The 26,083-nt window shown below is 54.4% G+C and overlaps 6 protein-coding genes across 6 annotated transcripts; 3 read left to right on the top strand and 3 right to left on the bottom strand.

The window, feature by feature from the left end:
• Positions 1–224: 224 nt before the first annotated feature.
• HER10_EVM0013048 (phosphatidylinositol-glycan biosynthesis class S protein) lies at positions 225–2,556 on the bottom strand. Its single transcript, XM_035482420.1, has 2 exons — positions 2,007–2,556; positions 225–1,940 (listed from the first exon to the last, which is right to left on the bottom strand). Exons 1-2 carry the CDS (start codon positions 2,274–2,276, stop codon positions 564–566), a joined length of 1,647 nt encoding a protein of 548 aa, XP_035337838.1. The 5' UTR covers positions 2,277–2,556; the 3' UTR covers positions 225–563.
• A 2,273-nt stretch (positions 2,557–4,829) lies between these two features.
• Positions 4,830–7,599, top strand: HER10_EVM0005672 (AMP-binding enzyme). The gene is made up of 3 exons (XM_035475278.1): positions 4,830–5,293; positions 5,539–6,293; positions 6,344–7,599. Exons 1-3 carry the CDS (start codon positions 5,287–5,289, stop codon positions 7,475–7,477), a joined length of 1,896 nt encoding a protein of 631 aa, XP_035337226.1. The 5' UTR covers positions 4,830–5,286; the 3' UTR covers positions 7,478–7,599.
• Positions 7,600–8,563: 964 nt separating this feature from the next.
• Positions 8,564–10,636, bottom strand: HER10_EVM0005496 (uncharacterized protein; the record flags this gene model as incomplete). Its single annotated transcript, XM_035475110.1, has 1 exon — positions 8,564–10,636. The coding sequence occupies exon 1, from the start codon at positions 9,548–9,550 to the stop codon at positions 8,564–8,566; it is 987 nt and encodes a 328-aa protein (XP_035337210.1). The 5' UTR covers positions 9,551–10,636.
• Positions 10,637–11,574: 938 nt separating this feature from the next.
• HER10_EVM0012254 (AhpC/TSA family protein) lies at positions 11,575–12,949 on the top strand. The gene is made up of 2 exons (XM_035481652.1): positions 11,575–11,758; positions 11,870–12,949. Exons 1-2 carry the CDS (start codon positions 11,736–11,738, stop codon positions 12,531–12,533), a joined length of 687 nt encoding a protein of 228 aa, XP_035337781.1. The 5' UTR covers positions 11,575–11,735; the 3' UTR covers positions 12,534–12,949.
• Positions 12,950–16,318: 3,369 nt separating this feature from the next.
• Positions 16,319–22,148, top strand: HER10_EVM0010487 (kelch domain-containing protein; the record flags this gene model as incomplete). The annotated part of the gene is made up of 1 exon (XM_035479944.1): positions 16,319–22,148. Exon 1 carries the CDS (start codon positions 19,386–19,388, stop codon positions 22,146–22,148), a length of 2,763 nt encoding a protein of 920 aa, XP_035337631.1. The 5' UTR covers positions 16,319–19,385.
• On the bottom strand, positions 16,319–25,169 carry HER10_EVM0000756 (uncharacterized protein). The gene is made up of 5 exons (XM_035470524.1): positions 23,873–25,169; positions 23,728–23,804; positions 23,620–23,649; positions 23,079–23,555; positions 16,319–22,994 (listed from the first exon to the last, which is right to left on the bottom strand). Exons 1-5 carry the CDS (start codon positions 24,182–24,184, stop codon positions 22,604–22,606), a joined length of 1,287 nt encoding a protein of 428 aa, XP_035336835.1. The 5' UTR covers positions 24,185–25,169; the 3' UTR covers positions 16,319–22,603.
• Between the last annotated feature and the right edge of the window lie 914 nt (positions 25,170–26,083).

The raw sequence follows: 26,083 nt of genomic DNA, 5'->3' as shown, positions 1-26,083 counted from the left end.
ACGTCAGCGCAGTGCTGGGCATTGGATGTGGACAAGCCCCCTCGTCGGAGACAGCGAGCAAGCTTCGAGGTGGCGTTGGAGCGCAGGGATTGCACTCAGCGCTAAGATCGGAACCGACGGGGTGTGACAGTGCCCACCATGAGGTAATCTATCTTATGCAAGCACGGGCCTTAGATGGTCTCACCGATGCTTACCGCTTCTCACCGACGCTCACCTTTGCGGCCCAAGACAACACGGAGACTACCTATCCACCGAGGTTCACATCGTCCAGGTCTTTAATGCATTCGATATGAATGGAGATAGGCTGCTTATTTGCCAATTGACTTTCCTCCGCCACAATCAAGCACGTCTGGTTACAAAACTCAAGGTCATCGCCAACCTGATATGGGGATTGGATATATTGCTCCAAACTTCACACCTTATCAGCCGACGTGATATTACTGCCACCGCCCGAGACATTTAGATTTGAGAGCCAGGCACGATTTGATGGGATGCGAAAACTTTGGTAACTTTGTTTGTGTAGGCCAATATGCACTCGCTGTGTCATGTCAACTCATCACGTTCTAAAGCTTCTTTCTAGCTTCTGCCTCGGCTCTCTCTCGTCTCCGCTTTCTCCATGCCTTGATTTCATTCAACAGGCCCATCACGAGGGGCACTCCCACCGGCCCCAAAAGCGGCAGATAGACGGCAATTTTATGTTCGTCGGGGAAATATAGTTGTCCGACCATACTCTTCTCGAAAAACGCTCGCTCAGCCTCGGCCTCAGCGATCCGAGCATGCTCCAACCCTTCGGGCCCGCCTAGGCTAGCGCACGCGAGCTCCAAATGATGCATGGTTTTGGTAACACCGTCCGCAACGTTGCGAGGAATGGATATAGACGGCAGTGCAAGTGACAGTCTCGCCAGGGACCCCAGGGTAGACGATGCACGCAGCAACAGGTCTGCGGATCGGATGCGCGTGAGAGTCGAGAGCCGCAAAGGAAGAGAGCCTGACTGAGGAGTGCCAAGGAGTGACAACAAGTGCCCAGCAAAGGTAAGCATGGGCTGCTTGAGTGTAGCAGCCGGCACATGTGACGTCGTCGGAGGCAGCGACAGAAGATAAACAGTTCCCCATTGCGGGATGAGCCAGGACTGCGATGTTTCGGACCCCGAATCCAATCCAATCGTTTGATTTCCGACGAAGAGAAGGAAGTTTACCGTCGGCGCACCACCGATGGACGGCGAAAGGGGCCATTCGGCCGCGTTGATGAAGGAGGCAAGGTCGTCTTTGTTCAAAACCTGGGACTGCGCCCCTGGTGTTGCATACAGCTGCACCTGGGTATCTATCGTGAAGTTGTGAATGGGGCTCAGCACATCAAGCATAGGCTTCATGTATGTTTGGATAGCTGCTTCGATGTCCCAGGTATTGGGGGCAGAGCCGCTGGTAAAGAGCGAGAAGCTCAAGTGGTACGTCGGTGAATATCGCAAAGAACGGGTGGTCCGCTTCGCCAGTGACTCGGCTGCCTCTGGCGACATCCCCTGAGGTCTCGCATCAGAAGCTCCCGAGGCTGCTGAAAGAAGGTATGATATAATAGCTTGTTCTTCGGCGTACGTAGTTCGCAATTCTTTCGCAATGTACGAAGCTAGAGCAGAAGAGGACGAAGTCGCTGACGGAATCGAATTCGGGGGATATGTGATGTCGAGAATCGGAGAGTGAGGGTTCAACGAGACTGTCGTGGAGTCCCCAGGGCTAAGGCGAATTGTCAGGGCGACCTGGGAGTCATCCTCAGGAACGACGTCGTCGCCACCACGAGGCGCAAGCTGCAGACGGAGATGATGACCCGAGAAGTCGTTGAGATCGTCGAGGGCATGTTGAGTGAGACGAAGGAGGTTCTGCGCTTCCTGTTCCTGCAACTTGTTCGCTTGTACTGATATACGAAGAGGAAACACGGGACGGCAAGCCTACGCATGTAGTCAGCGGGGTGCCCTCCCTCAACTTGTAAAGGACGCCAGCTGGTCTGAGCCTACCTTTCCATCAGCCCACTGGACCATGCTGCTCAGAGGCAGGTTGGCGCGGTAGATGCTCGTTGTCATCCACCATATTGGGAGACCGAAGAGAAGCACAATGGCCCAGAAGGCGGATATGACGAACGATCGCCGGCGCGCATCGGATGGCTTCTCGGGGGGCGGAGCCTTGCGGGACTCGGTCTGCGGCGGAGGGGCAGAGGTGGTGGATTGATCGGGGGTGAAGCTTGCACCGCTGGCTGCCGGGCTGCCCGCTTCGTCGTCGACAGGCATTTGATGAGCCTTTGCCGTGCGCGGCAATGTTCGGTAGAAGCTACGCAGCGGTCGTGAAGTTGAGCGATGTAAGCTGCAGCAAGCAAGCCACAACGATCATGAGAGGTGGAATTCCAGCAAGGGGTATTCGTATACCTACCTCAGACAGGCCAGAGATGCTTGACTCAGCAACGTCGCGCTTGAGGGGAGCTCCCGATAAGATAAGGACCAAGTAGCCACGCAGCCACGTTAACCTTAACCTTAATTGCTGCGCGCGGTCACGTGGATTATGCAACCGGAGAGGCGGATCGTAATAACCAGACTTTCTTCTGTCTAACAAGGTCAGCCAGCATCATTCCGCCTTGATGCCTGGCACCGTTATGGCATCAAGCCACAACTACGGATACCTTGCCAGCCCCTCAAGACAATCACGGATTGGGAAGACGCCTGTGGTCCTACTTATACGCTATGCACCTGACTCTTGTTCGGCCACGAGATGAAGGCATTCCCAGAGGTTCTTCACCACTCTCTCTACCCGCACTTTGGGGGTGCCTGTCACAATGCACGTCCGTCGGATGCGAGTGCGATTGACGCCTGCGCCGCGGAGGCGAATAGACGTTATCTTTTCCGCTGTGACAACGCTGACGTGAGACGGTGGGATGAGCGGCAACGATCCAATTCAGGGACAATTCAGGAGTCCGAGGCCCAATTTTTCCTCCTCGAGTCCGCTCCACCAACATGCAGAAGCGGAACCAGCATCGAATATTGTCGCCGATTCCTCCGACCCAAAATGTTGAGTGAGCTGACCATCAGCCGAGGAAGCGACCTACAGCTGCCCCTCCAATCTGCCGCAACGGCTTTCGTCTATTACCACGAATCACTCGTGATCGTACCAAAAGAAAGAACAATGTTACCCCTTTAGGAAGGCGAACGTACTCGGAGTTTTGAAGCGAACCTGGCGATCCCTTCATAGTGCGGGAGCCAACAAAGTCTCCCAGCTCGGCATGCATACCCGGTTTCTCGATGGATCCGTCGTCGAGCCGAGTCAAGTCAGTACGGCGACACGGACCCAAAGATAACCAGCTTGAAGTGATCTATCAGAGCTTTCCACACCGGAATACATCTCGATGGACATTGGAAGAGAAACTCGCGATAGACCCCTGTTGCATCGAGCCGTCGTTCATGTGAGCTGATATAAGCAAACGTCCGCCACGAGTTGCACATATATGGCGCTCCTTTCGAGTGCCTGCTGAAGACAATGTGTCAAGAGCCGCAGAGCCAAAGTCCAACACCTCGGCAACCATTGCCAATGCAAAGTTCATCGGAAACGCAAACGTGCTATTCGATCTGTTGCGAGCGGTCCGTAGCTGTCGAAAGAAAGAGAGAGAGAGAGAGAAAGCGAGCGGTAGGTTCGCTCCCGTCAAACCGGGTCGTCTGGACGAGGGATGCGGACAGCGGCAGGGGACCAGGACATGCATCTGGTCGACTGGGGGGGAGGTCTGGCAATGGAAAGCAGGAACATGGAATGCAAGGAACAACCCCGCTCTCTTGCCGACGAATCGCAACTCGCCGTTGAAGAAGCATCCATCAAAGAGTCCAGAGACTTGCTGTTTAGCCTGCGTTTGCTGCCCACCCCTCCCGAATCGGTTACTCAAAACGACTTCTGGCGCAGAGTAGGTACAGACGCGAGGGCGCACGAGCTTCAACAGATGCCGAGGCTCAAGCTTCGATTTGTTCTTCGTTTAGCCCAGTTTGGCAGGCCAGGCCAAGCCTGGCGATGCAGCAGCACCACAAACGCAACGCAAACCAACGAGCTGCAAGCCTGCACTCGATCTGCGGCTGCTGGCTGGCCTCTCTCTCCACACTTCCACAGGACTATTGCGACCTCAGCATGCAGGCGAAAGTATCCGTACCGTGATGGGCGAGGCTAAGGAGAACTTGATACCGCACTCGCACAGCACGGCGCGCCCAGAGAGGCCAGCAATGCCGTCCTTGGATCTATCTCCACAACCCAGCCATTGCCTGCGACGGGCCAAGCACACGAAAAGCAAAAGCATAGCTAGCATTACGCAGTAGAGCTGCCACCATCGACTTACACCGAGGCCAAAAGTCAACCTGCCAGTTCCACAAGCGCGTGCAGCTGCACCACGAGCAAGCACCAGTGCCAACACAAGCGCCAACGTGACAGTCGTAGCTGGTCATATTCCTCGGCTGTCGAGAAGGAATGTCATGCCAGGACCTTGTCCACCGTCGATTCATCGTTGATCAAGAGCTTTCTCCGCCACCCCAACCCTGGTCTACAGCCCCATAGAAGAATATTCTCCATTGTCCCGCCCATCTGGTCGCCAAGTTGTACCCAGTCAAAGAAGTACTCCATACATGGGCTCCCACATCCCAACAGCCGACTGTTGAGGTCACTGCTTCCCAGGAAGTACCGCACCGAGTACGGATACTGTTTGGCGAGAATCGGAGGGGGGTGCAAAAGGTGCTGCTGCGTCGTGTTGTGTTGTGTCGTGTCGTGTTGTGCATGGTAGGACCGACAGGTGGTTTTATCCCATCTTTCCCCCCCCGTACGGGTCCCTCAAACCAGGGACGACACATCCCAATGCCGACTGCAACACAGGCTTTCTACTTTTTAAACCCTTTCTTATCTTGTGACAGCCTCGACAGGCCGTTACAAATACCTATCCTCACCCACACCCTCGCGCAATTGGCTCACTACATTTTTTTGTCAGTGAAGTCTCGACTACGTTGCCTTTCCTTCAAGCTACCCTTACTCGACGAGGACTTCCAGTCTATACGAGCACGGCCTTGAAGCTCTCTCCACCAGCTACAGCTTCAGACAACACTACTGATTCCGAGTCTCACACACCGAACCAAGAACCAGGCGCATAATCAAGACATTTGGCCACTCTCCGCCTCCCTGCCAGTCGGCCTTCTCATCTCTCTACGAACACCGACATAACTCTCAACCTTTGGGACGAATCATCTCTAGCCGGATCCAAATACTGGCCACTCGGCCAAAGTGAAAATGCCTGGTGAGTGAGCTTTCCCCAAGCGCCAATTTTTCCTCCACGGCTCCCACTCTGTCGTCATGACTATTTGGCCCTGGTTGAGACCCCCCGCCAAGAAAAATAAAAACCACCGTAAAAGAGACCGACCTCTGGCACGCATCCAATGCGCCGCAATCGCGCATTACATCAGCCTGCCTCGGCACAGCCATCTGCACAAAACATCGTTGGGGGCCGATCGCGCTGACTTGTTTCGTTTCCTCACCATTTAGTCCCGCTCGCACTCGCTCTGCCGGCTGCAGCCGCAGCTTATTCGTACATCAATGCTCGCCTTTCTTTGTGGTACGATAGAAAGCTGCTTTCCTGTGCGCTACCCGCAACCCTTTCAGCTCTGTGGCGTGAGCGAACGGACCGGTTGAACCAGTTTTACGTCCTCGAACAAGCGGCACAGAACAAATCGTCTGCCAATCGCACGTTCATCATCTTCGAGGGCAAAACATACACCTACCGCGAGACTTACGAGCAGGTCCTGAAATATGGCACCTGGTTGAGGGAGCGTCACGGCGTCAAGCCCAAGGACGTTGTCGCCATCAACTTCCAGAACTCTGACGTCTTCGTTTTCCTATGGCTCGGCCTGTGGTCCATTGGCGCAAAGCCAGCCTTCATCAACTACAATTTGACTGGCAAGCCGCTAGCTCACTGCGCCAAGGCCGCGAAGACGAAGCTGATGCTGATTGACCCCAACGTCGCCGCCAATGTCACTGAAGATGTAAGGAGTGAGCTGAGCACCGTGGAGTTCGTGGTGCTTGATGAGAGCTTGCACAGAGAAATCGACACCATTAAGCCCAGGCGTGCTCCCGACTCTGATCGGTCAGAGAGCCAGTATCAGAATCTGGCGATCCTGATTTACACATCAGGAACAACGGGCATGCCCAAACCCGCCATTGTGTCCTGGGCGAAATGCATCGTCGGTGGTGTTTTCACGTCAAACTTCACAAGCAACTCTCCCAATGACGTCTTCTACACTGTAAGTCAAACCATCAGCCCATCATGCACCCCAAACTAACAGGAATCTAGTCTATGCCGTTGTATCACAGCTCCGCGGCCTTGCTAGGATTTGGTAATACCCTCGAGGCGGGTGGTACGATTTGCATAGGAAGGAAGTTCTCGACCAAGGTTTTCTGGGAGGAGGTTCGCTCCTCCAAGGCCACCATCATCCAGTACGTTGGTGAGACCTGCAGATATTTGCTTGCAGCTGCCCCACAAGTCGACCCCGTCACCGGTGAAAGTCTCGACAAGAAGCACAATGTTCGGGTAGCTTTTGGCAATGGCCTACGGCCGGACGTGTGGAACAGATTCAAGGAGAGGTTCGGCATTGACACCATTGCCGAGTTCTACGCTGCGACCGAAGGCTCATTTGGAACCTGGAACTTGAGCCGAAACGACTTTGCCAAGGGCGCTGTTGGACGAAACGGCACCCTGTACAGCCTCGTCATGGGCCTCGACGTTGCCCTCGCCGAGATGGATGAGAACAACGAGGAGCCTTGGAGGGACAGGAAGACGGGTCTGTGCCGGCCTGCCAAGGCTGGCGAGCCTGGAGAGCTCATGTTCAGACTCTCGCCCGACGACCTCAACCGCCGCTTTCAGGGTTACTACGGCAACCCAGACGCAACAAAGGCCAAGGTCTTGCGGAACGTCTTCAAAAAGGGAGATGCCTGGTTCAGGACGGGCGACGTGGTCCGCTGGGACAGCGAGGGAAGGCTCTACTTCACCGATCGCATTGGCGATACGTTCCGCTGGAAGAGTGAAAACGTGTCGACACAAGAGGTTGGCGAGGCCGTTGGCTCACACCCATTGGTACAAGAGGCAAATGTCTACGGTGTCGAGCTGCCCAACCATGACGGACGCGCAGGGTGTGCTGCCGTTGTTCTTCAGGGCCAACCATCCGAGGAGGTGCTGAGGAGCATTGCGCAGCACGTGAAGCAGTCACTACCGAAGTATGCCTTGCCCATCTTCCTGCGAGTCATGCCTCCCGAGGCTATGCAGACGACGGGTACGAACAAGCAGCAGAAGCACGGTCTCCGATCCCAGGGTGTCAGGCCGGGCGGCACGGACGCCGCTGGCGAAGTGTACTGGTTGAAGAACAACACCTACGAGCCTTTCTCTGGGCGAGATTGGGATGAACTCAACGGTGGACGGGTGAAGCTGTAGATTTCTATTCTTGGGATTATTTTTACTGCAAGCGAGATACCACATTCTTCCTTACTTCATTCGCTTAGAACATAGCTAGTTGGCACATTATACTCAACACCTCATACAACCTTGACCATTCCCCATGAAAGCTGATGTCTCGATGCCTTTCAAGAATGAAGTTTTCCTAACTAACCTTAGGCTGCCATCGCTGAAGATTAAGCGCAGTCTATCCCTCGGCCAGGGTATGAAATCTTCTAGAGATAATGAGATGGCGAGTTCGTACGGCTAGCTGCGCCGTCCCTTAACATCTTAATTACTTAAGATAAAGAAAAGCAATGCGAAGCCAACTCGAAGAGTGTCCAAGCTACCTAGTTTTCCATGATTTTAACTTCGAATTGACAAAGGCACGTACAAAGTACGCCTTTGTATCTGCTCGGTCATCCGGTCAACCGGATTATGTACCTCTGAGGACATTAGAATCGTTATTCACGATGTTTTTGATCCCACTTCAGCCATCTTCACTACTTGGCGTGATCCCTCGTAGATGATTCACGAACCAGACATTGGAGAGTATATAGACCCGAGAAGTTTCGACCCATCAAAGCTATTTCTTTCTCCATCATCACAGACAGCTTCAACATACTAGCATATCTCAATCTTTCTCAACATCAAACATCCACCTCACCACAGAACAAACATATCAGAACAGCTTACCTCGACCTTCTTCCATATTTTACGCTCACCTCACTCACCACACACACCAATACAGTACAAGATGCCTCAGTCTTCGTCATCCACCAGACCCAAAATGAACATCACGATCAATACGGACGTCAAAGTGACGGACAGCAAGAACAATGATCCTCCTTCGCCCAACACCGACCCCCCTACTCCTCCGGCTAGCCCTCCCCGATGAATGTAGTTTAGGGAATCGGCACATCACCGGAGATACCAGAGCGTCGATGCTCACACAGTATTCAAGGCTTCCCGGGGCCAGTAGGATAGAAGCACGGCTATAGCAGAAATAGTCCATAGTCACCAGTAATACAATAAATACCACATACTAAACTGATCCCCTTGACATCCGTGATGCATACCCAGCCTTCAATCTGTCTTCCTCAGCATGCCTGAAAGAGTAGACATAATCTCGTCTGCTTTACGCACCACAAGACTAACATGTCCCTCCCCCTCCACAAACCTCACCTCCGCCCCAGGCACACACTCCGCCGCCCGTTCCGCAAGACCAACCGGCACATTCACATCCTCCCTCCCATGCCACCAAACCATCTCCCCATCCTCAACCTCAAGCTCCCCAATCTCGAACCCCCAATAACTCCCCGCCAACTTGACATCCCAAGCCGGGCCCCATCCCCCAGGCAAAACAGCATCCCGCACACTAGCAAGCATAGCAGACCGGACCCCGCCAACATCCCCATCCAACACCTCCCGATCAACCTCCGGCCTCGTGTTCAAATCTTCCAGCACGATCCCCTCAAACCTCCCGGGTCTTGCCTCGCCTCTCGCCGCCCTGCTTAGCGACATCTCCATACCCCACGCCACGACTGGCGTAATCCACGGTGCTAACGTCAACATCACCCGTCCCTGGAGGAGCATGCCGGCGTACCCAAGCTCAGGGGGGTATAAGCCCGAACAAACTCCCGCCGTAACGAGCCTCTCGCGCGGGATGGCTTTCCAACATGCAAAAACATACGGTGCGCCCCCCGACAGACCCAGGACCCCGAAGCAGGGAATCTGAAAATGGTCTGCGGCGGCGAGGACGTCGGTAGGCCAGTCTAGGATGCGCCTGTTCGGTTGGAACGTGGAGCCCGCGTGGCCTGGTCGATCGAGGGCGATAATTTGCACGGCGTGGCGACGTGCGGCGTGGTGGAAGATTGATGCTTCTTCGTGGCTGCTGGGGAAGCCGTGGAAGTAGAATAGCACGGCAGCGGCCGGACGAGGTTGGTTTTGATGCGTGGGGGATGGGGTGGTGGTGAATGACTCTGCGCCGGCGCCAAAGACTGCAAAGGTTAGGGTGCGGCCGTCTGGGAGGCTGAAGGGTTTGGTTTCGGCTTTTGTGTAGTTTGGATCCATGGTTTTTGTTTGAGTATGGCTAGTATGATATGGGGTTCTAGAGGCTGACGTTTTCCAACCATCAGTGAAGAGTGTTCTCGTTGTAATTGACGCCAATGGCGACCTTCTCCTCAAGCTGAGTCCTTTTCTCCTCCTACCTTACTTCTTCTGATATAGTAAATTGTCGTCTTTGTCCGGTCAAAGAACATAGAAGGGCGTCCGATATGAGGCAAAGATTCCACGAGTGGCATTCTTACGGAGGTCAACTCCGTCTGCACAAGGCAGCAGCATTTTCCCATGGACCCCCGTCAATTCGACCTTGAAACATTCAGCTCACGACTCAGCCGTCAGGCTTCTGTGTCTCTGCCGTAGTCTCGTCCAGAGCAAACCACATGTCGAGGCGCGTGAGAACGCTGATGATCCTTCCGAGTGGCGCAGCATTTTACCGAGATGATGGATGCCCGTCAATTGCGTTTCTACTTTCACTAGAAAGCAGTGGCAAGGTGAGACTAGATAGGATTCCAACGGAGCATTGTCGACGGGCGTTGGCCGTAGGAAATAAGAATTCCGTCCTCGTCGTTGTGGCGCTTGTCTCAGCAACGACGGGTTTGAAAATGAAATGGTCAGCATCAAAGCCAAGCATATGAAGGAAAACGTCACATTTGTAACCCAGGGCGTGCCGAAGGGATACTCGACCAAATTAACATGACGCACCGAGAGAGCAAACAACAGGTTGATTATCACCATGAATCTCCAGGATGGATTGCCTTTTTGAGCCCGGGGATCGGCAGCCGGCAGTCGGCGCGGGAACGGAGGAGGTCGGCGATGTGAGTGGGACCGTGGGACGGGAGGGGCATCGGTTGTCGGCGATGGCGTGCGAGGAGCTACCGGGGTTGGATGGGTAAGCTTTGGGGTACGGAGCACCACTATTTGGATACCCTTGATGCCGTGGCACCTTCTAGGACTCTTCTTTTGTAATGGTTCGATGTGCGGCGTGGATGATGTGGTGACCAAGCAGTGGGGGTCAGCGAGCTGGAGGCTGTCGACTGGATTGCACCATTGATCGCCGTTGGATGTTGTTCTGTATGCCATCCTATACGTATCTCGAGGCTCAATGAAGAGTAGTTATGCTTGGGTTATATTTGTATATATATCGGGCTTCACACACTGCTAAAGAATATTTACGGCATCACATAACAAGACGGGAGGTGACGACCAAAGTGGACCGCACCCTTGAGGTCCCAGATAAGAAACAATACTGCGTAGATACGTAGAACGCAGTACACACAGTGACACACTGCTTTATTCCCTGGAGGCTGGAGCACTTCCTAGCGGGTTAGCCTCTGTAGATAGCGCCGTAAGGGTTCTCCCAAAGGGGCCCAGTGGGCGTCTTCTTCACTGCGGTTGGGATGTGATTTCTCATGATGTGCCCTGAGCCAAGGATGATGTAATCGAGCACGCCATCCGGTCTAGCCGATTTCGGACTTGGAGGGGTAAAAGTGACCTCTGCAAAAGTGAAAATCACAGCCCCTCCAACGCGGGGCAAAAAGTTGGAGGAGCTTGCCGCTCGTCGTTGCGGGAACAACGTGCCAGTTTTCAGAGACACACAGGAGTAAGCATTGGACCTTGAGCTGAGGTTACCCAGGCGATTCCGTGGCTTTCTACGGGTTGCCAATGCCAATGCTGGGTGATGTGACGCTTCGTTGGGGCATATGCTGAGAGTTGTAATCAAGCTGGACCGCGTAAGTTGCATGAGCTTGGCACGTCGGCGACCATATCGTCAACTGGAGACATGGTAATACTACAAGACCAGACAAACAACAGAGAGATAGGCAACTTCAAGGTGTAAGTCAAAGGCCGAGAAATAGGTAAACATGCCTCCAGATAATCTAGTCAGTGCCGGGAAAAAGGTAAGGTAGGTAAAGGCACCAAGGAGGGGATAAACTGGAGAGGTACCTTGGAGAACGGGAAAGCTGCGGGAAGCTGAGGAAAAGGAAAAGGTACAGAGGTACGAAAACGACCGGGCTTTGTACGTTGCTCTGGACTGTGCCTGGGGCGCGCGGCTTCGAGCTATATATTACACCTCGACTCCCACACCATCCACCATAGCCTTCCCCGTTCCTGTTTCTTTTGCTCCTTGTTCTTTCCGTATCATATACCCTTTCACTCATACATCTTCTCACACTTTACAAAGAAGACAGACACAATGGCTGACCAGCGCCCCGCTCCGTAAGTTATCAGCCTGCCTCCTCCTTGAACTCGACCCCGCGTCGTGATACCCCCCCGCCGTCACCACATAAACCACATCCACCAAATCAATGCTAACATCGCACACAACAGCCTCCGCCTCGGCACCGTCGCCCCCAACTTCAAGGCCGACACCACCAACGGCCCCATCGACTTCCACGACTTCATCGGCGACAGCTGGGTCGTCCTCTTCTCCCACCCGGAGGACTACACCCCCGTCTGCACCACCGAGCTCGGCGCCTTCGCCAAGCTCGAGCCCGACTTCTCCAAGCGCGGCGTCAAGCTAATCGGCCTCTCCGCAAACACCCTCGGCTCCCACGAGGGCTGGATCAAGGACATTGACGAGGTCACCGGCTCAAAGGTCGCCTTCCCCATCATCGCCGACAAGGAGCGCAAGGTCGCCCTCCTCTACGACATGCTCGACTACCAGGACACCACAAACGTCGACGAGAAGGGCATCGCCTTCACCATCCGCTCCGTCTTCATCATCGACCCCAAGAAGACCATCCGCACCATCCTCTCCTACCCGGCCTCCACCGGCCGCAACTCCGCCGAGGTCCTCCGCATCGTCGACTCCCTCCAGACCGGCGACAAGCACAAGATCACCACCCCCATCAACTGGGTCCCCGGCGACGACGTCATCGTCCACCCCTCCATCAAGACCGAGCAGGCCAAGGAGCTCTTCCCCGAGGTCCGCATCGTCAAGCCCTACCTGCGCTTCACCCCTTTACCCAAGGAGAAGGCCACCGTCGCCTAAGTACAGGCGCCAGTGGCCACGAGTGGAACTTGGTTTGGGGACGCTATGTTGGATGACGGGTCTCGCTTACGGTCCTCGGTTCTTCAGTATCTAAGAACGTTGAGCGGACGAGATCCCAGAATGTTGAAAAAGCAAAAAAGGGGATGATGCTGTCAGACTGGTTAGGAACATCAACCTCTTCCAACCTGCCGACATGCATATACGCACCCTCTATCTGAATACCCGGCGTGGCGCTGCGAATGGCAACATAGTCCTTCGGTCAGCCTTCAAGGGGCGTGATCTGGACAAGCAGCAGCGTCTTCGCTCTGACTACCTTTTACATAGAACGAATGAAATAATGAGAAATGTCCAAACTCTGCCTTTCCTCGCAACGTGATATCCAGACAGCTATCGCAGGCTACCTCCTTGGCAGGCCACAGTTATCCTCGGATAGCTAGACTTCTAGAAGTTCGAGCATCCATTGTGAGAAGAATTGCGACTTCAAGCCCACAAGGGGCCTTAATCATTAGGCAAACCGCCGTGCACTTGGGAAACAGGAACCGCATGTTCAACCGTCGCATCCATGATCCATGGCTCCGTTCTCCATCATGCCAAGAGAAGATGCAGAGAAGGCAGCATTGAATCTGTTTGATTACAGTATTGTTGCAAGCTGCTCTCGTGGTATCTTCTTCGTGGGCTGCCTTGCATCAGAGAGGAGAAGCCCCGTAGATATGTAGCTCAAACAAGGCGTTGGGCCGAGACGCGAAGGGTAGACGAAATGAGGTTTAGACACGCCCATCGTCGCACTTGTCCGTCATATCAAGCCCCAAGATGTAAGGACGTAGTAAGCGAAGCCGAGCCCGACATGCACACGAAGGTGGAGGCGCGTTTCCGTACCACCGTGTGTCTGTCTGGAGATGACACCGGTATATAGCACATGGAGTCATGGACCCGTGAATGACTGATCGGCGGTCCGGCACGGAGGCACCGCTGATGAGCTTCCAGGGGCTCGTTCCACGTTGACGACCGGCCTGCCTCGCGGGGCCCCTTCCAGGCTTCAGCTCTTTGACCCTATGGTCAGCTAGCCACGGGCAAAGCGGCCACTCTCGCCCGCCATCCCATGACTCGGCCGAACAGACGCGGGCCAGGCCGGAGGAAACGGGTCGGTACACGTCTCGGAAAACTACTCCGTGAAGGGGCGCTAACTCGGTCATTACACGAAAAGGAGACGCCCGCCTTATATTGACCCGACCATCTTGGAGCAGCAGTAGCACTTCTCAGCTAGAGTGAACCGGCTGCCTGGCTAGGACACATTCGGGGCGTTGGTCGAGATGCAACGGAGCAGGTGGCTTTCTTGGTTCGAGGGACCCAGACAGGCACAATCCTGGCGCGACACGAGGCAGAGGCCCAATCTTTGCACAAAAACGAGGCTGGAACAATTCGAGAACCAGGGGACGGCCGGGGAATGTTGAAACATCCGCATCCACACAAAATGACAAGTGGCCGGGTTCCCACGTTTTCCCACGTCTTTGCAATTCGTAGCGTGTGCGGGTTGTTCTATAGTGTACCGTGGTCCAGGTGTGAGAGCCGTGAGGGCGCGCCGCTGTCCGCGATCCACGGTGCGTGTCCAGTCAGCAGTGTTCCCAAACTTCCCAGGGCCATCGTCGGGTCGGCAGGGTGCCTATCCCGGGATTGCTCGCCTGAGACATGACAGGCCAGGCAATGTTTGTTTCCGACGAGGGGTAAGACCCAAGACGCAAGGGGACTTGCTGCTGGATCTGTCAGTGTCACCGACGTGGTGCATAGGTATTCTGCCATTTGTGTCTCTATACCATGTAGCGGAAGCTAAGCTCTAGGCTCCAGTCTCCAGCCTCCTGCCCTTGATCGTCAACGTTGGTCAATTTCGTCCTCAGTCGTCAGCTGGCTGGGATGGAGGCGACCCGGAAAATTGTTCAAGGGTTATAGCACCGAGAGCAGATAGCGTAACTTGTTTCCGTAAGACGGTCAGAGACGGGGGGAGAAAAAACCGAGCGCGGCACAGCAGACAGACAGCGTGGATGACAGGCCCAGAGGAGCGGTGACGACAAGGACCAGGACAAGGACCAGCCTCCCATGGTGATTACTGCTCGCCTGGTATCCGTATCCTCTGGTATCTCCTCGAGTCTCTGTGTATCATGGAGTATTCCAAGCCCAAACGTACAATCAACGTCGTCGATATTTTCACACTACCGGAGCAGAATGTGTATCCGTGGTACTCGTACGCATTCGAATCGGAGGACAAATGGCAATTCCCTTGGTGACGATTCCCCCCTCCGTTTCGCAAGGGTGGGTAGGTGTAGTGTATGCGTAGCGTGTGGGAATGTGGGATGTTGGAAGCTGGCACACGTTCTGTGGCTGCATGTGCAGCGTATCTGCAAGATATAGTAGGCCTGCGCCTAACAGCTACTGCGTAAGTATGTACTATAGACACACAAGGACCGGAAAAAAGGGTCCTCTTGCAGCTCGATCGTCTGATGTTGCTTCCCCTCCTGATTCTCCTACCGCTGCCGCAGGATTCCGATTGATGGTGCGAGGTCCGGCCTGCGGGACAAGAAGACCGGCGCGCAGTTGAGGCGGGCCCCTAACGTCGTACAATATAAGGGCAGTACGCCAGCGCGAGAGAGGGCACCGAAGTTTGAATATCGTGACCAGGAGAGACGAAGTACACGACTGCGGTCCAGCTATGTTTGGTAGATGTTGGGGTATCCTTAGGAAATTTGGGTGGCTTCTTTTCGTTTCTTGAATTTCCCTCGTTTGCTCCCGTAAGAGGGGCCGACGGGAGTTTGGGTCTTTTGGAAGTTGGGAGGGGATGGTTGCTGGGGGGTCGAGGTCCTGAAGATGGAGTTGGAATGTACGGATACGGATGTGTGAGGACTCTGGTCGGTACATCTGGGGCTTACCTAAGGTACATTCAGAAGGTCCCGGGAAAGGGGGGGGAGGGGTCAGTGCGTAAGTGTTTGTCAATTTACCAGGGCTCTTGCTGACACCTGGGAGTAAAGTGAGTGAGAGTGAGAGTGAAAGTTGGGACTGAATTCGACATGACCTCACACACTCATCCACTCACTCACTCACTGGTAAACGATTAGACGTTATGAGACAAGTTCACTTTCATTGTGAGCTAAATCTGAGCACAGGGCAGTAGGATGCTGCGTCTATGTGGTCACGGGCGAGAGATAGCATGCGGTCTAAAGAACAAGGGCAAAGTATGAAAACACGATGATGTTTATCAAGGATAGATTTGCCAAGTAAGGCAAGGTGTGTTTTATTACTGCGTACTCCGTAGACATTCTCAAATCCCAGCACCTGCCTGGGCTGACCGGCGGCGTGGAATTTGGCAAGGTGTAGAAGATACTTGCATGCTTTCACTCGACACTTTTCACCCCTTTTCTCGTTTACTTGTATTTCCTCAGACTCAATGAGTGAAAGCCAGGCAAACGAAACAGAAATACTGCGACATTTAAATACACGATTGCTACGGAGTACCGTATATTAATGAACATTGTCATTAAGGCTTTAAGGTAGCCAATGGAACATTAGAAAAGGTTCGACTTCAGACTCACCCAGATGAGACTATTCCACACCCGGCAATAATCGGCTCCCTCCCCTCCCTTTTCGAGTTCTCCTCTCAACCATTTGTTCTCTTCTTTTTCCCTTTCCCACCCCCCCTTTACCCACTTTGCGGCTTGCCCAGACGTTCCCCGAGTCACTTTTACACCTTCGAGTTTCTTTCTTCCCTCCCCTTTCCCCTCCGCCCCCCCTTCCCACTCTAACAAACCAATCCCAATCACGCCAAATCCCCATCACGAGCCCCATTTCCCATGCTCTCTCCTGGAAGCTCTCAGACCGCCCAGCCGTGAAGTCAGCGCGCTACGCCGTCCACTGTCAGTGAAGCTAGGTGTCTGCTCACGTACGAATACCTTACACAGCAGGTACGGGTACCGGGCACCTGAGAACTGGGAGGGCACCTCGCTGCACTGCGCTGCACACCCACGACACCCACGTTGAAACATCGCCGTCCACTACCTCACGACACTACGGAGTACGGGTACTGCGGTACAACCACGAATACCTGCTTCCACTCGTCGCCTTGTCTCTGCTTCGTTTCGTTTCGCATCTCGCATCGCCTGGCGCGCGCTCTCTCTCACTCTCTCTTCCACTATTCTTGACTAGCTTGCGAATACAAGTTGGGCCAGACAGGCTCCAGAGGAACCGTCCAGTCCATCATATCCCATATCTCGTTGCTCCCACCTCTGCCCGGGGCACATCAACTCTTTCTGCAAGCTGCACCTCACACACACACACACTACATACCTAAGGTACTCTCAGTCTGTACGAATACATCTCGCATAGTCCCCGCCAGCCTACCTACCTTACGCATCGGCATCACCAGCAGCAGCAGCAGTAGTCGCAGTCACAGTCGCATTCCCCTGCTGCGTTCTTTCACACCTCCATCTTCCCAAAGCTCGAATCGGTCTGCGGAACTTGCAGTACCTTCAAGATACTTCGCCCTCACAGGTTCGACCCGCCGTTCAGCCCACTTCTTCCCTCGCGTCTGCCTCGGAGCTCAAGCTGCTTTTCAACCCTCTGCCCGGTCCGTCTACCCAAAGTCAGTCTGTGCGTCCAAAACCAAACGAACGCCCCCCCTCCACAACCTCGTCGACTCTTCCCAGTGCCAAAAGCACAAGTCAAAACCAAGACGCCTACAGCACACGCTTGTCCCTACATCGACACTTTCTTCGCCCAAAAGAGCAGGCATCTGGAAATTAACGATTGCAACCTTGCTGGTGGTCCTCCGGCCGTTGCCGCCGCCCCTACTACTGCTCCTAGTCCCTCTTGGAAATACTCCTCATCGTCGGACTTCGACTCCATACTTACGCGGATCCCTTTTTTTCGGTCCCGTCGCCTTTTCCACTTTTGCCTCACGCGCGCCAGGTCTCTTCCACACGGCACTGACTTGCTGAAGCCTGCTGGGTACAACCGTCGTGACCCTACAACACACATCCCCCTTACGGATACCTGGTTGCGACTCTACAGATACAGTGCTCTCTGTCGTCTGTACCGCGTACGGATACCCTACCGTACCAGAGAACGGCCCTCAATTCTTGCTGCTCACCGCACCTGAATCGTCTCGAGACCGCTATCCCCGTCGCCCTCGCTGTCGCCGGTCGCTGTCGCCGGTCGCTGTCGCCGGTCGCTGTCGCCGGTCGCTGTCGCCGGTCGCTGTCTCCGTCGTCGTTATCGTTCTTCGACGTTGGTCCTTTTTCTCTGCCTGCCGAGCACCCTCGCTTGAATCTAAACCCCCAAGACTTCGCCTCGCTTCCGACTCGACTCAACTCGACTTAACTCAACTCATTGACTTTTGACCCGATCGACTTCTTGGAGTCCCTGCGCGTCCCCTAGTCCTAGGTGCGTACCGTTCGTACTTCGTACTCCATAAACTTCAAATTCGTTGCCCTTCTCGTCCACTCCCCTTCCCCTCCTATCCCATCCCAGATCCCCATCCACATCCTGTGCCCATTTGTCCTCCACACCCTAGCCCACATCCCACTCTATCTCTTGTGCGCCGCTTCCTGTCAACTGTGGGGAGGAATAACGGACAAGAGAGAAAGAGAGAGGGAAAGTGAGAGGGAAACACGCACAAAAGAACGGAGCAGACAAGGCCTCGCTCCCTCAGCCCAGCCCAGTCCCAATCCCAGCCGAGCCCGCTCTAGTCCAGGAATCCACCCCGGAGACACAGACGCACAACACGCACAGAGTGAAAGCCAGACAGATACTCATCCGGAGCCTACCCGTCATAAGTTACCAGGGGCCTAGCAGAGCCGGATGAACAAGCGAACCTGGGTTGGGATTGCTTGAGCTGGGGTCTCTCTGTTCGCTTCATCATCTACTCAATTTTCATTTTTCTGCATTTTCCCTTTCTTACCTTTGGTTTCCGCTTCTTGGGCTTTCTTCTGGCTCTAGCTTTGTCGTGTGTCGGTGTGCCCTCACTTCTTCACCACCTCGGACCTCAAGAACGAGCCGGCCACCCTCTACACTTCCTCACCCCACCGCTTCTTTACCGCGACTACTCTTCTTGTCTACTTCCTTGCGATTGCTCTGGCCTATTGCAAATCCCGTGGTATCGACGCCGAATCAGACCTTGGCAATCTGGCGCAGAAGCAGCAGTTTCTGCCGAATACCTCTCTACTCCCGAGCCCACCCTGCTTGACCGACTCGGTTCCCAAATCCCGCCCTACATGAAAACCACTCAACCTCCTATTTTGAGCCTCTGAGCGCTTTTCTTTTTCTCAACCCGCCGAGACTGTTTCTGTTGCGCATCGCTCTCCAGGCTGTATCCACAGCCTGGGGGCTGATTGTGTCGCAATGTCTGGCCCGGGACTAACCTCGAACCAGTCTTCCGCGCAAGGCGATCTCTCGCGCTTTTCCGATTCGGAGACAGAGCAGGACAGATCTCCTCCTACGACCAAAACGACTTCAGATATCCTCTCGGGCGTATATCGCGGCTTCAAAAAGTTCGCCCCGAGTCGAGACGGCGAATCGAGGCTGACAAGACAGCCGTCACTTTCTCGCTTGGGTCTGCACAGCGTCTCGCCAAGCTTGACCTCGTCGCCCTCTCCCCCCACCTCTTCGACGCCGACACCCGTTCCAAACTCGTCCAAAAATCGCCCGACCCAGCAGCTCCAGCATGGGAGGAGTCTGAGCCTACAGAGCAGCCTCGCCAAACCACTACCCGAACCGCCAGCGTCGTTTCCTTCTCCTACAGGGCCTGAAGCACCTCCTGCACATTACAATTTGGGGGGTCTCGGTGCCATCGAGGAAGCTCCGGCCGATGATATGTACAGTCGTACCAGTACGATGGACTCCAGCGCCTCAGCGGAACGAGCTCAGATGTACAGCGGCGGATCAGGATACAACGCCGACATGGCCAGCAGCCAGAGTAGCTTAGCAAGCTCTTCGAGACAAGATGGAGCCGACGAGAATAATAATAGGGAACCACCGAACTTGACTCCGCGGAGCAACGGTCCCTTGTCAGCAGGCCCGTCTCCATCTTCCAACCAGTCGTCCAACCAACAAAGAACACCCGCTTCGGCGGTTGGTACACCCACTGCGTCCTCATCCTCGGCGCATCTATCCGGACTTATGTGCAATGTGCATAGGACAACAGGCAGGGAACCGCATCCGCTCGTCGGAGCTACAACAACTATACTGGGGGATAAACTTTATGTTTTTGGAGGAAGAATTCTGTCGCGGAGTCGCCCGGCTCCTCTGACATCCGATCTGTACGAGTTGGACTTGATCCGCAGGCATTGGTCGAAGCTGGAAACCACAGGCGATATACCACCGCCTCGATACTTCCACTCCATGTGCCCATTAGGAGACACTAAGCTGGTATGTTATGGAGGCATGTCTCCCACACCAAATCAAGCGAACGCCGGCCCGGATCAGCAGCCAGAGGTGACCGTCATGTCGGACATTTACATCTACGATGTTCCCACCCGAAAGTGGACCTACATTCCAACCCAAGATCCCCCGCAAGGACGTTACGCCCACTGCGCCTGCATATTGCCTTCGTCAGCATCGTTCGCCTCGCACAAGGCGCCACTGTCGGCATTGCAGCACAATCCATCATCCGGCAACCCCAACGAAGGGAGGATAGGGATCAACATTGATGGGACCGGCGGTGCTGAAATGGTGGTGGTTGGTGGCCAGGATGGCGCAAACCACTACATTGAGCAAATTAGTGTTTTCAACCTTCGCAGCCTCAAGTGGACCGCTGTCGAACCTCTCGACAAGAGCTGCGGCGCTTACAGAAGCGTCGTCGCTCCTTTGCCCCCCTCTGTTACGGCACGAATTGGAAAGTCAAGCGTGAATGGATATCAACGGGAGGGCGGCATCAGCCAAGAAGCTCGGGAGCCTGGATCCTCAATGCTCATCTATTCAAACTACAACTTCCTAGACGTCAAGCTCGAACTACAAATCCGATCTTCAGACGGCACCTTGACGGAGAAACCCATGTCGGGCTCTTATTCGCCCCCCGGGCTGCGGTTTCCGAACGGCGGCGTCATCGATACCTACTTTGTCGTAAGCGGCACATACCTCACGTCTTCGAAGCAGGAGTATGCGTTATGGGCTCTTGACCTCAAGACATTGACCTGGTCGCGGATCGATGCGGGTGGTGCTGTCTTCAGCCAAGGCAGCTGGAACCGCGGTGTACTTTGGAACCGCAGGAACACTTTTGTGATTCTTGGCAACCGGAAACGAAGTCTCGTCGATGATTATAACCATCGTCGTATCAACTTTTCCAATGTTTGCATGGTCGAGCTGGAAGCATTTGGATTCTACGACAACCCGAGAAAGACGACGCCCATGTCTGGCTTCGTATCAGCCAGTAGTCCTTACACTAGCCCGGGATTAAGTTTGGCTAGAAAAGCAGGAACTACAGCCGGAGGACGGTTCCACTCTAGGGCGGCCGAGGAGCTTGGCGAAAAGGCACTGGCGATGCGAGAGCTTTCCGACATGGACATCCTCTGCCTACACGGAGAGCGGATACCCATCAATTCTAGGATGGTGGCACGGCGATGGGGCCCGTACTTTGTGCAGCTGTTGCGAGAAGGGACGGCGACTCAGGATGGTAGCGATGCCATGACTCTTCGATCTGGAGTCAACAACCCCATCAGAAATTCCGCTCTCACAATCACCCCATCCCGTAACACAGCCGAAAGCTCGACGTCCATGGCCAGTACTGTGCTCTCGTCCGGTTCATCGGCAAAGGCCCCGAGTACAGCTCCGACCAGCGCCTCAGCAGCCTCGTTCTCCCTCCCGGGCTCGGCCGGCGGCGTCGATCCAGCCACGGTCAACTCAGCCCCGACCCCGAGGTCTCTACCACCGAACTCGCGGCCTCGATGCTTGTACCTTCCTCACACCTACCTCACGGTACAGGCCCTCCTACACTTCCTCTACACGTCCTCACTGCCGCCTCCGTCATCGCCATTGTGCACACCTCCCATCCTATGTTCACTTTTGCAAATCGCCCGCCCATACCGGATCGACGGGCTTCTCGAGGCAGTAGTCGAGCGCCTACACGCCCTCTTGGACTCGAGAAACGCAGCCGCCGTCTTCAACGCGACCGCCATGGCCGCCGGCGGTGGCCGTGGCATCGACGGCTCCCTGAACCCCAACTTCTTCGTACCCTTGGACGCCATGGGCTCTCCGCTCTTCCCCTCAGAAGAGTCCCAGAACGGCAGCGCCGGCGCAGACGGACTTTCCTCGCGCACTGCGGCTCTCCGTATCAACACCGCAATGTCCTCCGGTCGACCGTCCAGCGACGAACTCAGCGCCACGACAAGCGTCAGCGGGTCCGAATGGAGCTCCGAGATTGGCGACTCGGAGCGCGGTGGTATGCGCGAGGTTTGGGGAGGCGAGCTCAGCTCCGTCATTGGCTTGCAGAAGCGAGGCTTGCGAGGTCTCATGGAGGGTAGGAGGATGCGTGAGCGCACCGGGACGAATTCGGGCGGGAGTATGAGTGCCGGCGTAGGACCGTATGGCGGCGGCGGCGGTGGGCAAGGCCGCGTTGGCCTTGGGATCGCCGGGTCGTGAAGAGAATAACTCAAAAAAGGAGAGAACTTTCGGAGAGACGAAAGGGAGGAGGAGCATGGGGCGCGGAGGTAATGAATTTATGATAGCATGGCCAAATGCAGCAGATTCCCCCAGGCGAAGAAAAATAGTAGTCGAGGTTGTGTGACGGCAATGAGATGAAAGAAAAAATCATACAAGGTGAAAAGATGATTCCGTCTAAGTGCTCAATGAAAAGAGGATGTATTATACCCTGGGTATACGAGGCTATGTGTCGGCGAATCTTCTAGGTCGCCAACTGGTTCGAATCTCGAGGTCCCTGAGCTCAGTCCACACAGATGCACGGAAGAAACCAAAACGCCTGTTCATGAGCCTCCTCGGAGGCATCGATTCCGCAATATCTCATGCTTGTATGACTCCTCCTTGAAGACCCTATTGTGTTCCATCATTCCCGTCTGTCATAGGCATATACCACCAACTCATCCCGAGAAGGGACAGGCACCGCGACCACGGCAGCGAAGCATCTCAACCCCCTCAGCCAACTCGGCCGAACCCTTGCCCATCTTCTCCTTGGGACCAATATCCTCGACGAGGAAGCCGTGCGGCATCATCTTCTCCGCGCCGGGGACGGTACCTCCCAGGAGACGGGTGATCAGCGCGACGGGGCCCCAGCGGTTCCAGAAGGTGGCAGGGATGTAGTACGGGTGGACGAGGTAGTCGTGGTGCAGGATGCGGCCGGTCTTGGGGTCCGGATCGGAGAAGAAGACGACGGGGGAGAAGCGGGGAAGCATGAAGTAGCGGACGAAGAAGCGGCGGACGACGAGGGCAGCGTAGGCTGTGAGAGACGCGACGATGCCTGGTTCCGGGAAGCTGTGATGGACACATGTATTAGCTTTTTCCCCTTTTTCTTTTCTAGCCGTAGGAGGAGGGGAAGAGGCCGGGAAGAACACTCACCAGAAAGTGTCACGGACGCGTTCTCCCATGAGAACGGTCAATACCTCTTTCGCAAAAGGCTTAGCAAAGCCCGGAACATGCCAGAGGAGCATGCGTGTCAGCTGGGCGCCCGCGCGGATGTTGGTGCCAGCGGGTTTCATAGCCTCGATCTCGTAGCGCTTGGCCCAGGCGGTGATGTCGTTGACGAATTCGATACCGTCGGCCCACGAGTCCTGAGTGAGATATCCCTTGTACTGAATGTCCATGGCGTCGCCAATGGCCTTCCAGTGGGTGCCGATGGCGCAGACCTCCATATCGGTGAGATCGTGCCATTCGTAGAAGCGCATGAAGTGGATGGGCTCCGTGACGCAGACGGCGAGGGTGTACAGGAAGTCGGCATTGGAGATTTGGTTGCGGGCTTTGTAGCTGCTGTGGAGGAAGTTCATGCGAGAGATGGCCTTGAGGGCGCGGTCCGAAGTGGGGGGGTTCATGGAAAATCTGGCAGGAAATTGTCAGCAGTCAGAAGGGTATCAGGGGAAAGAAAAGAAGGTGTTCAACGTACTCGCCAAAGATGATGGTGGTGTCCTCATATCTAGAAGAATTGTGTTAGCTCCTTGAGCTGGTTTTGCAGTTGAGCATGCACAATAAGTTCTAGTCCTAATTATCTTACCTCTTCTGCGCGTTCTCAGGATCGGCCAAATTCTTGGTTGCGACAATGAGCTTGGATACGGTCTCGAAGCCATAGGTCTGTACTTTGAAGTCAATAGCCATATACACTACATCATAGGCGCAAGGAACCACTAGGTTGGACATACCTTGAAGATGGCAAACTGGAGCGAAAGCAGGTAGAACTTGGGGAACTCATATTCGATGAGGTGCTTAAGGATGAGCTGAGCATCGGTGTTGCTCATGCCAGCAAGAGAAGCGCGGTCAGTGTAACCCATGCGTTTCTGCAGGGCGTTGATGCGTCTGAAGCGCACAGAGGCACACAAGATGAGCCAAGCCACAACGAAAGCTCCCATCACTGAGGTGGTTGGCCATGTCATGAGGATGTTATCGCTTATTCCGATGGATGTGCCGTGTCCAGTTGAGACTGAGTGGGTGAAGTTGGATGTGTCAGGATCCATTGTGTTGATAATGGTTGTGGTAACTCGGTCTGATCTCTTGCAACCTTGTGGTCTTGCGATCCTGTACTTCTGGAATCTTTCAGTCTTGCGATCTTTAGTCCTGCGATCTTTCGATCCTTCGGTCGGTCTTGCGATCCTGAGTTGGGAAGGTGCTAGGAAATGTGTAGTAGGTGAAAGTGATTGATTCCTGTTTGGCCGTTCGGGACTAAGCTGCAAAATGATTGTTACTCCATGTGAGTCCACTGACTGGCAAGTATGAAATTTGTGAGGTATGAGAAGTGAAGCTAGGTAAATTTGAGTGTAGTAAGGTAGGGAAATGGGAAATGGAAGAGGGGCTGTTGCTTGTGTTCAAGACGGGTCACACGTATGACAGGTGAGGAAGGTCGCTCTTACCCCTATGAGTGGCTCGCAGTCTGAGTGCTTGTCTGGATAATCAAAGAGAGAGAGAGAGAATGACTGTTGGAGAAAAAGTGATGTGAAAAAGGTAAAAGCGAAGTGAGATTGTAAGATGCCTGCGACGTTGACCTGTCAAAAGGCGAGGAGAAACCGGTCGTCAGCAGACAACGAGTGGTCACCAAAGTCCCTTTCTTTCTTTCCCCCAGCGATCTGAGGTGAAGATGCTGACCTTGCAAGGGAAGTCAGGGTTCAATGGTGGTGAGGTAGGAACGAACGTGGAGGTAAAGAAAGCACGGAAGGTAGGTAGGTAGGTTAATAATTGGAGTAACGTAGTGAAGTAAGCCCGATGTTGGAGTGCAGGACGAGAGGTGTGAGCACCTCAGTACCTATGGGTGAGGTGAGCAGGGGTCTCGCCTTGTCAGTTTTCTCTGCCCAGGTTTCGCCTTGCAGAATTGCCGTCTGTGGAATGGAAGGAACGAATGGAGAGGAAGGGAACTGAACGGGGATTTTGAATGCTTGTTTTGTTTCCCCCTAACCTAACCTTACCCTTCTCTTTGACCTTGACTTACTTACCTTGGGTACTTTGTCGGCTTGGCTTTCCGTTGCAGATCTGGAGGGGTAATTTTCATCTTTTATTTCTCCTTCCAGCCAAGCTGGCAGCTGCAGCCACGAGTCTTTTGCCCCTACCTGGGTGGTACCTACCTACAGGCTAACGTAGGTAGGTAGGTACCTTATCAAAGGGCTTTTCCTCATCCGACAACAAAGAACGAGGTCTAGAATCCACCACATCGGCATAATCAGCTACCACCAACATGGCTAAAACCGCCTTAGGAGCCGCCCACACGGAACTACAGGGAGGCAACGTGGAGCATTGCGTTCTCTTTGAAAGCCAACTGCTGGAACCTGGAAGCAAAGGAAGCCCCCTTCCTATGGTACCTCCACTCTGGTGTAAGCCACAGTGCCAAAGTACTGGCTTCCTTACCAGGCACACAGGCACATGCATCCAGGTTACAGATAGGGAGTTGGAGAAGTCCAGCCACAAATCATCATTGGATACAGCTGACAGAAGAAGAACCTAGGAAATCCATTTGGCGGCTTGTAGGATCATCCTTAGTAGAGGCACTATTCATCCGCTGGTCTGCCCCGCGCATTTGAAGAAGCCTGCTAAATGGACCGTGCTCAAGCTATTTATTGGTGGCCCGGCCGGCTTCCTCTGTCAGTTTGCCACCGGCACTTTTATGCTCCCACCAACGACTGCGTGGGCATAAGTCGGCCAAAGTCGAATGCCTCCCTATTGCTAGGAACGAACTAAGCCTTCCATATGGTGTTAGTGTGGGATACCGGTATGTTTCGATGGTAAAGAACCACAATCCAGTCCCATAACACCATAGTCATCCGTGTTTTTCGCCTAAAATAATAGCATGGGAACATCCTGTTGTGCCTCAAAGTATGATGATGTCCAAGACTTTGCAGGTGATCCGCTCTTCGAAAAAGGAGAGTGCT

Source organism: Colletotrichum scovillei (assembly GCF_011075155.1).
Source record: "Colletotrichum scovillei strain TJNH1 chromosome Unknown Contig00002, whole genome shotgun sequence".
NCBI lineage: Eukaryota > Fungi > Ascomycota > Sordariomycetes > Glomerellales > Glomerellaceae > Colletotrichum > Colletotrichum scovillei.
The sequence above is the reverse complement of the archived record's forward strand: the minus strand, read 5'-3'. Positions and strand labels throughout refer to the sequence as shown.

Coding starts and splice junctions, on each gene's coding strand:
- HER10_EVM0000756 (XM_035470524.1), bottom strand. CDS start 24,184: ATGGATCCTGACACATCCAACTTCACCCACTCAGTCTCAACTGGACAC. Junction 23,805..23,872: donor TCCAGTTTGCCATCTTCAAG/GTATGTCCAACC, acceptor TTCAAAGTACAG/ACCTATGGCTTCGAGACCGT. Junction 23,556..23,619: donor ACCACCATCATCTTTGGCGA/GTACGTTGAACA, acceptor ATTTCCTGCCAG/ATTTTCCATGAACCCCCCCA.
- HER10_EVM0012254 (XM_035481652.1), top strand. CDS start 11,736: ATGGCTGACCAGCGCCCCGCTCC. Junction 11,759..11,869: donor GCTGACCAGCGCCCCGCTCC/GTAAGTTATCAG, acceptor CGCACACAACAG/CCTCCGCCTCGGCACCGTCG.
- HER10_EVM0013048 (XM_035482420.1), bottom strand. CDS start 2,276: ATGCCTGTCGACGACGAAGCGGGCAGCCCGGCAGCCAGCGGTGCAAGC. Junction 1,941..2,006: donor TCCAGTGGGCTGATGGAAAG/GTAGGCTCAGAC, acceptor CTACATGCGTAG/GCTTGCCGTCCCGTGTTTCC.
- HER10_EVM0005672 (XM_035475278.1), top strand. Junction 6,294..6,343: donor CCAATGACGTCTTCTACACT/GTAAGTCAAACC, acceptor ACAGGAATCTAG/TCTATGCCGTTGTATCACAG.